General features: G+C 32.8%; 1 protein-coding gene across 11 annotated transcripts in view; it reads right to left on the reverse strand.

Annotated features, from left to right (window-relative positions):
- Window positions 1-1,955: 1,955 nt before the first annotated feature.
- Window positions 1,956-14,055, reverse strand: part of FAM135A (family with sequence similarity 135 member A) — a 95,703-nt gene continuing 83,603 nt past the window's right edge. For 7 of the 11 annotated variants that reach the window (XM_039853215.1, XM_039853222.1, XM_039853220.1 and 4 more), the window contains 2 exons: window positions 5,115-5,228; window positions 1,956-3,358 (listed from right to left, as the gene is read on the reverse strand). In XM_039853215.1, coding sequence (XP_039709149.1) covers window positions 3,153-3,358; window positions 5,115-5,228 — 320 coding nt within the window. In that variant the 3' untranslated portion in view covers window positions 1,956-3,152. The remainder of the gene's footprint in view (window positions 3,359-5,114; window positions 5,229-14,055) is intronic. The other 4 variants (XM_039853221.1, XM_039853213.1, XM_039853216.1 and 1 more) reach the window with 3 other exon arrangements.

Genomic DNA, 14,055 nt, shown 5'->3' on the forward strand with positions numbered 1-14,055 from the left:
GTCATTTTGAGCTCATTACTCTAGGTAAGGAGCTAGAAAAAGTGGTTATGGTGCTAGCTGGAGTTGATTGGCTCTAATGACCATGGGGGGAAAGGGAGTAAGGAGAGGAGTCTGACGAGAACTCGGGGGAATCTCATCTCTTGGAAATTCTACCAATACCATGTTAAATTGTAAAAATTAAGCAAAGACAGTTGCAACCATATATAGGCAAAACCGCCCAAACCTCCGGTCCTCAAGTCACCCACTAGGTAAAGAAATCTTATCAGCTGAGGTGCAGGTTGAACACAAGGGAAACAGGAAATGAGTGGCTGTGGTGATTAAGTCATAATCATCTAGCTTTATGACCAGCGGTAGAACTGGACTGTATTTACCATAGTTTTTTCTTTCTTTTTTTTTTAAATCAGAGAACTTTGGGATGTAAAACATGCTACCACCTGTATCCTATCCTGGAGATTCAGTTGGTCTGTAATGGTACCCTGGAGTTTTAATTTTTCAATGAATAACCCAGTTAATCCTCACCAAGGAAGCTTGCAAAACATGGCTGCAGCTGTATTTTCTTTCTCATTGGGTCATGCATATACTTATATATTTAACAATTTATCTTTTCTTTCCTACTTAATACAATTATTGCATATAGGGGTGGTGATGGTGGTGGTGCAGTTACAATATTATATTATCTTTGGGTTCCAAACTATTAAGATAAAAACCAGAAGAGGAAGCATTTTAAAGGTGTATATATGAGAAGTGGTATATGTAGATGCTGTAAAGACAAAGAAATGGAGTATGATAGATAGAGCTCTGATATGTTTTTATATTTGGTGCTGAGTCATCAAACCCATAGATAATATAACATGTTTAGTGAATCTTAGTAGAAGAAATAATCCCATCTTCTACTGTGGAAGCTGAGAAGGTCAGATATACTTGCTGTCTTTGATGTCTGACAGACTGAGTGCTGGCACAAGACAAATAAGCTTGGTCAACTGGACATTCCCACTAGATGCTGAATCTGCAATGAGTGATGCAAATAAGCAGAGTGTTTGGAATCCGGTTTTCAGAGGCATCACTGCCTAAAGTATACACAAACTTCCAGATCTTCTCGAGGTTGGAACTTGGCTATAATTTTGGTTATCTAGCTTCCTTTGGTTTCTGTTTTCCAAAGCTGGCTCTCCAGCCTTTTCATCAATTCTGTGCGCTGCCTTATATTCTTCCAATGAATTATTTTTTTTCTGCTTAAGTTATTCACAATTGTTTTTTTGCTGTTTGCAATCAAGAATCCTTATTGGTTATGTACTTTTATGAGCTACATCTCTAAGAGTCAATTATACTGTTTCAGATAATTGTTTCTCTACTCCACCCTTGCAATCTGAATTAGGACATGAATAGCATATCATAGTTTCTCTGATAAACCAGAAGTGAAGTCTGTTAGATTTTAAACCATGATCATTGATGTGCTTTTAAAACTATTAAAACAACCAACACCAATTAACTAAATATGATCATAAGAGCAATTTACCCTTAAATACAAGTATATGATTATGAGTAAGAATGAATCCCTTGATTAACCTGGAAGGTTATTCAAACTTAGATAAGCATGATATTTAAAACTCAGAGCCAACCTATGTGAATATAAAAACTGTGTGTGGCAAAAAATACATGGTGGATAATGCATATATTTACATTTTCCAGTTAAAATGAACTTGGCAAATTATTGTTTAGTTATTTCACTGAATTTTCAAGTACTTTTTTAAAAATAAAGATTTATGGAGAGCAATCAATGAAATAATAATTTTAACTACTTAATATATATGTAAAAGATATGAATTATAAAAATACTTTACAAAGACTATAAGTTACACAATCAGGCTGGTCTATAGAGTTAATTAATATAGTCTATTTGATTATAAATAAAAATATACTTCTAGTACTCTGAAAACAAGCAAGTGTTTTAGCTATTCCTCTAGATAGTCATTTGTTCATTTATTAACAAGGGGCAATAACACAATGCTAAAAATAAACATGCATCAATTATACAATACATATTTACAAAAACCTTCTGTCCAATCACAACTGGTGAATCCAAACAGGCCTTCTATTCGCCCTTAGTGTATTATTATTTTCACAAGTAAAACAGGAAAGAAAATAGTGAATTTAATGCTATTCAGCACCTTTAGTAAAGTCAAAAGACTTAACATCTCCATATATCAAAAACATTTGCATCTGTATCACCAAACACGTAAAGTTAATTATTTTGTTCCATTTTTAGCATGAATTATTTTTAGTTCAACGAATTTTAACAATTTAAAAATTATCTAAATTCATAAAAGTATTTCACAAATTTCAACATTTAATTATTATGTACATATAAGGAAGTCCATGAAAAAAGTTAAAGAAATGTAGTCAGAAAGTTCAAGCAACATTACCAAATTTAGCAAAATTCCAACTAAATCAAGGCAGAGGGCATTCAAACATTCAAAAATTTCTAGATGCTGCTAACATGAACATGAAAAGTTCCAGTAATAAAAGGCAATGTGAAAAAGAATGTTGAAATCACCAGTAGAAAATATATTTTAATAGGCATGACATATGTTTAATAGCAACAATAACAATGACTTTTTATAGAAAACTTTTATAACATTGTCATATATGAACTACCTGGTTTGGCAGGGCTAAAGAGTTGATTTCAAAAAATATATTTTAGCAGCTATAATTTTCTTTCCAGTTAAAACAGAGTAAAATATTAAAAGTAAAATTTATAATTAACTGAATATACCCCGGTACTATAAAATTTAAAATTTCATGCTGTTCTAGCAATAATGGCCTCTAATATGAATCTGATGTAAGAATTGTTGAAAGCCAATAATAAATAATCAGACATACATATGGGCTTAAATTTCACTGAAATACTTATGTAGCAAAATATATGAAAAATAGAAAAGTAAAAAGATAAAATTAAAAAAATATTGCACAGCCACATTACCTAGAAAGTAAAGTTGATGTTCAAAAAGCTCTACACATGGATGATATAAATTATCTTCCATATAAAAAGATATAAATATTTCTTAGAACTTACCAGCATCTATAGTTTAATATAATACATTAGTTGAATCATTGCTGAATGAGGTAATTGTCAAGTCTCTAACAATGTTTTTATCTTATTGGAAATATTTGAGGGCAGCAACCAGAAAAAATTTCTCTAAAAATATTTCTGAATCAAGAACAGCTATATGTGCAGCTCTCCCAATGAGTGAGTCAGCTGTATTGGGCAATGCATTGATGACATTATATCGAACCAAATTACAGTCTTTGCTTTGCAAGACTGGACGAAGCAAGTTGTGGATCATTTCTGAATAGATCTGTCCTATGGAAAAAATAGAATAAAGGAAAATTAGTTCATATAAGTAACGGAAAAAAATTCCATGTCAACTTTTATATAATTTATAAAATTTGGTTATATTATTTCCACTTAAAGCTGAAAAGTTCTTTTAAAAGATTTTCTTTTTCTTTTACTATCATTTTTGAGACTGTTTAGAGGAAATATAATTATATTATTTATCTAGCCAAGTAAAAATAACAAATTTATTATACATTACTGTCAATTTGATATTTTTAATTCAATACAATGAATATGAGAGAACAAACAGCATGCTTCAACATTAAATGACTTATGACTCGCTGAACCATTATGAAAAGGTAGCCATGCTAAGACATTTTGATAAGGCAAAATTTAAAATTTTAGTCTACAGCAAGTACTTTAATAATGTTTCCGTGGCAGTCAACATTTTTCAACATAGTTCTACATTATTTTGAGGACAGCAGCAACTTCCTATCGTCAGAAGAACAATATGAGTTTGAGCCAAAGATCAAACTCCCTAAGATTGACATGTTCCATCTATTAGTAATATAGTAAAATCTTAAATTTTGGAGGTGAGGCAGATGTAGCCCCCTGAGGAATGACGAGAAGGGAAGAGTACATAGAGGTACAATTATAGAAAGAAGAGAGGTGTTTAAGAGAAAGATTAATAGAAAACTTTTTATTCCTCTCTCTCCTCTTAGTTTTCATTCTGAGTCAAATCAAATTTCTGGTTCCATGCTACTTAAAAAATATTCTTCCATAGGAAGAAATCCAAACCTCTCTTTATTAGATTTCCCCTGTCCCCAAGTGGCACAGAATCTCAGTTAAGACAAAGGACATTTGTCTACTTTCAGTGACTCATCTGAAGGTTAAACTTCTTCTAAATTTTTCTCTAAGAGGACTCTAGCCTTTTCCCTTAAGTGGACTGTTCTAGAACAGAAGTTTTTAAAAAGGTTATTCTGACTTCATGAAATGCTCAAAAAAAAATTGTTAAATGAATAGAATACCTACTATGTGCCATGCTAGGCACTGCCAATAAAAATATGTCTGAGAGTCCTTGCCTAAAGAATCTATTCACTGTTACAATATGAGAAAAGCAAAGGGTTAAGAATTTGTTTAAAATCAGCCTTATTCCAAAAAAGGAACTGAGGTGATATTGGGAAGTAGGACACCCAGATTCTTACCCTAATCCTGAAATTAACCACCAGTGACTTTGGATAAGTCCTTTTGTATCTTTGCCTCAGTAATAAAAAGAGCAAACAGGACCCAAGTCTCCTCCTGGCTCCAAATAGCTATGATTTAGATTTCGTTTGTTATTAAAAAATAGCAAAAGGATAAATAAAAAAATCTTTATAACTCATTATCAGTAAAGTGGAGCAAGTCCTTGCTGCCATCTTTGACTAAAAGGGAGAAATAGCTAAACATGTAACATAACCATTACCACAATCACGAATGCCAATAATTTGGAGGAAATCAAAGTACAAATTACTTTTGAGGCAGCAAAATGTAGAAGCATTTGTAATTAGATGAAAGAACTATTTCATAAGAACCACCACGGTTTTATTGGCAAAAACAGCTGATGTGGCAGGAGTAAAGAAAGGAAGAAAATGGAGGAAGGATAGTTGTTAATATTAGTGGGTGGAAAAAGAAGTAAAAGGGAGGAGAAGGATGACAGAAGAGAGAAAGTGACTCCAAGAAAAATTTGGGGAAAAGTTTATGTGTGGATATAACTCTTTAAAATACTTCTAATTTACTTTGTTACCTGACTGTTTGTCCTTTAAAGCTGTTTTACACATTTCAATGCGGGCAGAATGATAAGGAACATAGCGATCCTGTAGAGATCCCACTAGCACAACATTTTTGAAATAATGAAGCCCTGTGAAGAGAAAATAATAAATTATAATGCAATTATTAACCAGATTTAGAACAACTTATTAGTACTAGATTAAGTGACAAAAAAATTTTATTTCCTCAGTAGCACTGTTTATAACTTTTAAATACCTGATGAATTCTTTCTCCAAATTTCTACGTATTATCTACCAAAAAATCACCCCCCGCCCCCAAGACCCCAAAACACCCAGCTTCATTGTATGTAGTTTATGTCAGATATGAGAAATGTGTGTTTGCAATGAGTGAGAGCAAGGATTGTGGTTTGGTACTGTGGGAATGGAGGAGAAATTGGTTACGGTGGACTAAAATTTCATACCAAATACTTTACATTTTTACTTTTCAAAGGCTATTCCTCAATATTTAGAAATATTTCCCAAAGAAAAGAAATTACTCTTCTACAAAAACAAACAAAACACCCTATATGAACTCATTTAAAGCTGACTTTTTACTTTAAGTTTTCATTTGACTCTTGCCTAACCATATTTTCTCCTTATTTAAGTATGATGTCAAGAGGATACATACTTCATTCTTTTTAGTAATAATAATGGGTTTCATGATCCACCCACAGACTTTTGTCGGGCCCCTTTATTTTTATTTTTTGTTAAACTAGGTGAATTTAGGGCTTCTGACTTTGGGATACTTTGTTAATTAACTCAGGTTAAGTACTAAACCCATGTTCTTGACCACTTCAGTACCAAAAATATTCTAATTTTACTATTTAGCTCAGACTAATAAAAAAATAAAAATTTTGCGATTATTAAATAAGATACAAATCAATAAAGACAATACATTATAATTGAGGTATGTAGTGCATATTTCGTTTCTGGACTGTAAAGTATCAGAGTAAAATTCTGATACTTTCCACCTACTAAAATTCAGATTCTTAGAGATAGGCCAATTGTGGAGATTACTGCAAATCCAGAATATAGGAAGCCTTTGTAGAATCTCCCTTCCTCCCTTGGAATTTAAGGATCCTAATAATGAGAAAGTGTAGACCCACACAGAACCAGGCGAGGTTGTATATACTATCCATGCCAAATATAAGGCCATCTTTCTTTTTTCCCAAAGAGAAGATACCACTTTGAGGCAATTTGAATATATAAAATTCTAGGGACATAAGTGAAATAATCCAATGTCTATAATAGGAATTAATTCAATTATACAAACATGAAGATATTGCTGTCAATTGAAACCAAAAGTAGAATGAATTTGTCTCATGAAATGTGAGAGTGAAAGGGAAAATGTTTATACAAACATATTTAAAATCATATTCATTAAGAAAACTTAGATTTTTCCCTTTCACTCTCACATTTCATGAGACAAATTCATTCTACTTTTGGTTTCAATTGACAGCAATATCTTCATCAACATTAGCACTACTTTGGGAATTATCTATGTACCTAGAGCAGAGAGGTCTTCAAACTGATATATATACATTTACCCCGGGGTAATTTAAGACTCTCCATGGTGTAGATGGATATGTATAGCTTTAAGAAAATTGATTTCAACTTCTGTAAGAGCACTTTTCTAAAAACAACTTGTCCTTCTTCCACTTTACAAGAGAAAGATATTTTTCGAATCTATTTCAGATCTTATTATGGTGCACAGCCATGGAGTATAACAGTCTCTGGGGAACCGAGCAAAATATAAGTGAAATCTAACTTTTTCTGATAAAAAGTAGGTTTGATTTGACTGATTGTTTGACAATAAGAAATGGCTTTGCCAATTAGATTTTATGGCACACACTTTCCAGAAATTGAATTGAATGAGCTAAATCTATAACTCTAATTGAATGAGTCTTTATATTTTTATGAAAATATAATTACAGTAAATATATACTACCTGATATGCCAGAAAACATATCCTTTGCAACCATTTAAAATTACAGAAAGTATTTTTAGGTGCAACTCTAAAATTATACAAGGGGGTACATACTTTTCCAAAATTCTCTTAAAGAGTAAGCAAGCCAATAATATGAAAACTGCCCTACTGTACATCATCTTCACTTCCAAGTTGCTTCAGGTGCTGTACTTTCTGAATCTAAATTATTGAAATTTTATACCAAACTGCATGAAACTAGTCATAAAACAGCACAATTAGCTTTTTCATTTATCTAAAAGATCTATATTTATGCTCTCCATAAAGGGCTACCATGTTGCACAGCTCCAGCAATGGCATTTGTATCACAGTTTGCATGAATGACACTTCTTGGAGTTGTACATTGCACAGCCTGTGGCAACCTTGCTCAACAGTTATTTTTGTATTTTTCCTAAATGGGTATTATTCTTCAAATTGCCAGCATCTTCTAGCCCCTCTTCTTGCTTTCCATTTCACTGAGAATACAGAAGAATTAGAAGAGAACTTCCACATACTCCCACCTTAAATGAAGCTACCACCACACCTATACTTTCATTTTCTGCCATCACTGTTGTTCCTTCTGATGAACCGTTCATGCTCCTACCTCAGGCCAGCCTTTATACTTGTATGCTAGGTCCTAATACCTCCTGCTATTTAAGGACCTGGCTCTAGTCGTTGCCCTGTTTCTCTCCTGCAACATCAATTTTTCTGATTCCATGATGATGAAATAAATCAAAGATCCTGGTATTGATATAAATATATTTTTGTACTTCTAAATGGGATTCCTAAGACAGTATTGCACTTCAAAAATTCATTTTAAATTTAGTACTCTATTTTAATAGTTTTTCAACAACAATAAATACTAATATTGTACTTTTGCATAGAAGAGTTGCTTTTTGTGTTAGCCAAGAACCAAGTTAGTTAAATAGACTATAACTCTTTTTGAATCTTTTTGCTTCAATTCTTTCTCTACAGTGTTGGCTGGAGAGGACAGAAACTCAAAGTGAGACATGTTAGGCCCAGAGTCACAGTACTCTGGAAGTACTTCATCTGAGTTGAAGTCCATCTTATAAAAATGTCTAAAGTCTTTATTTTAGGAACCTTATAGTCTATGTTCATCTCTGCACCTACACTGACTTTACCTGATTAACATGACCTAGTTAACTGGCCTTAGGGTTAGTTCTTCACTCAGCCCCTGAAGTGGCTTATTCTTGGTTGAAAAGTTACCTCTAATTTGGGAAAGTAACAAGATTTCCCCATCTGTAGGATGAGACAGTTGATCTAGAAAAGTTTCTAAATATTTTATTTACTTTTCACGATTACCAAGAAAAAGATGAAATCTTCATATTTCTCAACTGTGTAATAACATGATTTATGTATGGACATTATAAATGGTAACTTTCATCTTTATAATCTTAGTCTTCCTGATACTTTTGGTGACTCATTTTTTCTGAAATTTCAATGTTTTAAAGCAATTCACATTGACTCATTTTGTTTCCTCTCTGGAATTGGCTAAAGCAGTGGTTCTAAACTAGTGGTTTTGCATCCTGAGGAACATTTAGCAGTGTCTGGAGACATTTTTGTTGTTACAACTGAGGGCTGGGGGATGTGAGGGTGTGGAGAAGTGTGTGTGCTACTGGCATTTTGTGGGTAGTGGCCAGGGATGCTGCTAAATGTGTCAATAATGCTGAGGCTGAGAAAATCTGTGCTTTTTAAACTGACACATTAAACTATTCTTTTTACTCATTTACTTTAAATACTATATTTGAAAGAATTTGCTTCCTTAAATAACATTAGCCGATACTGATTCTTTCCTACACTTTCAGAAACAAAATACGAATGTTATTTACAAATCAAGTAATTACCTATTATTAAACACCTCTGTAATCTGCTGGAAGAAAAGATTATCTTGTGCCATAGGAGCACAGCGGGAGACTTCTTTAACTGTTATATTTTATTTGTCAGAATTTAACACCTGGTAAAGAGATTCTAAGCAGATGTTTTCTGGAAGATCTTAAAATATGGCATTATATTTTGGCAGTTCCAACAATGAATAGATTCTTATGTCGCTATATATATAAGCCCTCATTAAGAAATGAAGAGTGCTTTCTCTTCATGTAATCTTTGTTAGTTCACCAATGGTGTCACCCAATCTATATGTAATACATTTTGCCTTCCGCATTGCTCTAGTTCCTTCATCTTTGCCTTGATATCAGTGCTGAGATACTAGTATGCTCTAACTATACTATGCAAACTATTTTTATATTCTATCAGCAGTTTGTAGAATGCCGTAGTTTTTGGTCAAAAGTTGCTATAAAAATTTAATGAATGTTTGTAATTGTAATGCCTTTATCAAAAAAGATAATTTTCTCTTAAAAATATTTCTTTAGCTCTTTAAGATCGATTGTGTTCACAAAATAAAAAAGGCAATTCATACTTGACAAATCTATGATTTTTATAAAAAATATAACATTTCTCATTTGTTTTAGGCTTTTCAATGTTTCCTTAATTTTAAAATAATGAATAGGTTGCATTAAGGAAAGTTACTAACTAATGATATGTTGCAGAAAAAAGACTGTTTCAAAAGGAGGACCCACAGGAGAGGCTTTGCTTAAATAAAAAGAGGGAAGAAGGTAGAAGGTTGGATTTTGGTTTAGATGGTTATTTTAGGTTTTCTTAAAAGAACAAAATACTAGCTATTCAGAAGAACAGAAGCAATAATTAGACTAGGGCATTCAAGACTTTGTACCTTTAAAAGAATGAAACCATAAAAGAGAAATTATCACTAGGGCTTTTGGTTGTTTAAAAACACCTAAGAATAGCATATTGGTTAAGTAAAATGGTTAAGTAAACATTGCTTTATGTTGTCCTGTTTTACTTATGCTTCTGATGTGAACCCACGTATTTACACATTGTGAATAAAGTAATCATATGTATACATATAAGTGTAATAATTTCCTAGCAATTGACTCATAATTCTCTAGATGACAAATAAAAATGGGGGGGGTGTGGGAAATATAGTCTGAGACTTGGTCCAAGCCTTGTGACAATATTATAATTTTAAAATCAATTAATGAATATTTGTTGATATTTAAAACTATTAGAAATAGCTTCTAAAGTTCTTGAAAATACACATTAATAGTTTAACATAACATGGCCCGAACCATGCACAACTGCTTATTAGCTTTATGACCTGTGGCAAGTCACTCAACCTCTCTATGCTTCAGTGTCCTCATTTGCAAAACAGGGGCCATAATAGTCCTATAATATGTATAATAATTTGCTTAGGTGGTACCTATGATTTAGTAAGTGCCATATATACTAATTCCTATATTTTAGTATTATTTAATGCATTAGTCATAATTATTAGAAAATAGTATTCTTTCATGTTATTTTCCAAAAAATTAATTCAATTCTGGTGTATACTAATAAACTTATATCTGGGTACAAGCAGAAATCTTAAAACATGAAAACAATTTTAGTAAGTCATTTGATTAATTTTTGTAGCTAGTGATACTGACATTTAGATAAGCTTATTTTCAAACAGTTCTGTTAAAATATCTCCTAAAATAGACTCATGATGGTAATGTGAAAGCGAATTTCTATAAGCTAAAATACTAATATTTTAGTTTAGGCACTTCATTTAGAGCTATTTTTACCATGTAACATTTGAGTTTCATGCTATTTAGAATGGTAGTTGTTTATATGTATTATCTCAATTAATTTTAAATAGCCTTTTAAGGAAGATACTATTATCCCCATTTTACCAATGAGGAAGCTGAGGCTTGTTTAGCTTTAGTAACCTATTCAGCGCTTCAGCAAGAACTGACAGCTACACACTCTTTTGAGGCCTGACTCTTAAATAGCAGTGTCAGGCCAGCACAGCAGGGGAGGTGGGGCAGGGGGAAGGGTCTTGCCTACACTGTAAGGCTAATAATAAATTCACAATTTGTAAACAAAAGTTTTAGCTGTTCCTTAAGAAATAATTCAGGTGCAAAAGATCTACTCAGATCTATTAATAATTATAAATTTAATACGAAATCTGTTCAGATGGGGAATGCCATGGATTATAGAATTTTTACAGTAAAACTTTACAGTTATGTTTTCTTTCATGTTTTTATTTTCTTATGTTGCTAATTATTATTACTGATTAAATTTTACTTTTTAAAATGCAGTATAAATACACAGACACCAGGAACGTTTATATTCAGTTTTGCCTTTCCTATATTTCCTAAGCCATGAGGAGCAGTGGCAAAAACTTCATAGCTACACACCAGTTAGTGTCATTAAGTTTTTCTCACATGAGTACTATATGCTATATTTGATTTTGTAGGAATATCTTGTAGTTTTATTAATCAAGTATATATTTCTGTACACTATAGGTAACTTGTTTCTTTGTAACCTCAGAAACAAAATAACTGAACCTATGAGCTTTTTTTCACTGCTTCTAATAATAGACAATACATGAAATAACCTTTACCAAATCTCTTTATCATATTAATAACAACATTTAAGAATCCTGAAAAAGTTTAAACAGGACTCCAATGAATTTGGCTATATTCAATTATTAATGTTTTAAGAGCAGGATGAAAGATGGGAATGAAGATAAAAAATAGATTTAAAAGGCCAGGGCTTAAGTTAAGTTCAAGTTACCTCAGATGTGGAACTATCGGTCACCGAAAATATGAGTTTGATTTTCAGCTTACCTATACAATATTTGACCTGCTTTTGGATACTAAAAATATTATTTAAAAGATCATGTATTGATTCAAAGGATTTACACTGAACGCCTATTCGGAAGAACTATAGTAAATACTGAGTATGGATGTGGGGGGAGGGGGAAGAGTTGTCATAACATTTTACTTATAAAATATATAAAAATGACTCACACGAGATAAACTGTAATGAGTATGATAAAAGAGATTCAGACATAATACTAATATGAATTCAGAAATAATATTAATCTTGGGATGTGGGACACAAAGAAGTGGGGTCGAAGATGACACTGAGGTGTTTCAAATCGAGAAATTTAGAGTATAGAGTACCATTTTTATAAGGATGAAAAAAGAGGTAGTAAAAGAAGACACTATGTTCAGTATTGAACACAAGTAGTTTGATATGTAAGTAGTGATGTCTAGCAGGCAAATGAGGACTGAAGTTCATTAATGAAGTCAGTCCTGGAGATATAAGATTTGGGATATAAAGGCATATACTTGGTACTCTGAGAGCAGAGAACATTAAATCAGATAGAGTATCAAGAAAAGCTTTTGATAGTAGGTGGTGCTTGAGTTTAACTTTAGAAGATGAAGAGAATTAGTTCTAAAAAGATGGGTAAACACATCGAGAAAAATGGTGGTAGAAAAAGCATAGATGAATGCAAGGAAGCGTAAAACAATATGTGGCATGACTGAAGCAAAACATGTGTAAGTGGGAAGTCTAGGATATGAAGCAAGTAAAAGAATCAGGAACCAGATTATAACAGATTTCATGCCCTAAACCATGGAATCTAAACTTCATCCTAAGAGCTACAAGGTACCATGAAAGATTTTCAAACAGGAGCAATATGGTCTGATTTAATTTTTAGAAGATCATTTAATCTAATGAGGAAGTGAGATTGTAGAAGGAGGCATACACAGGAGGCAGGGTAACCAGTTGAGAGACCATAGAAATACTTTAAGTAAAAGTGATGAAGGTTGAACTAGGACATTGGCAAAGAAAAGAAAAGCCTCTGTTAGCTGCCAAGAAAAATGAATGTTTCAGAGCTTGATACTCAGGAGATATGGGGGAGAGTGAGAAGAGGAGTCTAAAATAGTTTCTAAGTTTCTGGCTAGGAGATGGTGTCATTCCTGTAGTTGTGGAGTCCAGAGATGTAATCTGAGTGGACATCTAAGTGAATATATGTTGTAGGCAGCTAGACATGTAGGTCTAGAGCACAGCACAGAGGACTGAATGTATGGAGTGAAACGAGCGGGTGACAGAGGGTGGAGACCAAGGAGAACAACATATTTAAGCAGGAAGGAAAGAACAGAAGACCATAGAGAGCCAAGATGAAAGAAAACCAGGAGAGGCTGATGTTACAGAACTGGAGAGAGGAAAAGTATTTCAAAAAGAAGGGGGTTTTCATTAATTTATGTATCGTCTATGGCTATTTTTGTGTTATCATGGTAGTGTTAAGTTGTTGCAACAGAGATCATATGGCCCACAAAAATAAAATATTTACTATCTGAACCTTTAGAGAAAAGGTTTGCCAATGTCTGCTGTACAGAGAGGAGTGAGGAGATGTGGGTGGGATGGGGTAATATCCAGGTTTCAGATATGTCTCCATTTTCAAAAGGAAGCGGAGATAACACTCTTTGAAGAAAATAAAAATGAAGGCAGTCTATTCCTCTCAAATGGAGATTTCAAAGGATGCAGTGGAAAAAATGTGCTGAGAAGACATCAGTGTGAGGATGACTCAGGGAGATATGGTAAGGTCATTTAGAGTGAAAATGGGAAAGAAGCGGTTGGGGACTTCAGGCTATAAAAGCTTAGAAAATATATACAAGATGGGGAATATATTTCATAATCAGCTAATAAGAGATGAGTAACAAGACTCATCCATGAGGAGAATCTGTAGAAGGAATAACTATTAATAGATTAGTTTCTGATATTTTCTTGAAATGCTTGATGGCCTTAGAATAGGGAAGTAGAACAATATGTGTCAGTTTATAACAAGGATTGAAGATTGGGGTAGGAGCAGCTAGAAGGGTTAGACGTGTAGAGACATAGCTCAAAAACTGGCTAGGGTAACTGGTATGAATTATAAATGCTAAAAATTTTAGGATAATTTCAAAGTAGCTACACAGCTCATAAATGATAAATACAATCATGTGAAAAAATTAAACCATGCTATTGATTGCTTAGTTTTAATTGAGTCTGCTATTTCATTACTAAGAAATTACAATGACTAATAGTTT

The sequence above is a fragment of the Pteropus medius genome, unplaced genomic scaffold (assembly GCF_902729225.1).
Source record: "Pteropus medius unplaced genomic scaffold, Ma_sr-lr_union100, whole genome shotgun sequence".
Lineage (NCBI taxonomy): Eukaryota > Metazoa > Chordata > Mammalia > Chiroptera > Pteropodidae > Pteropus > Pteropus medius.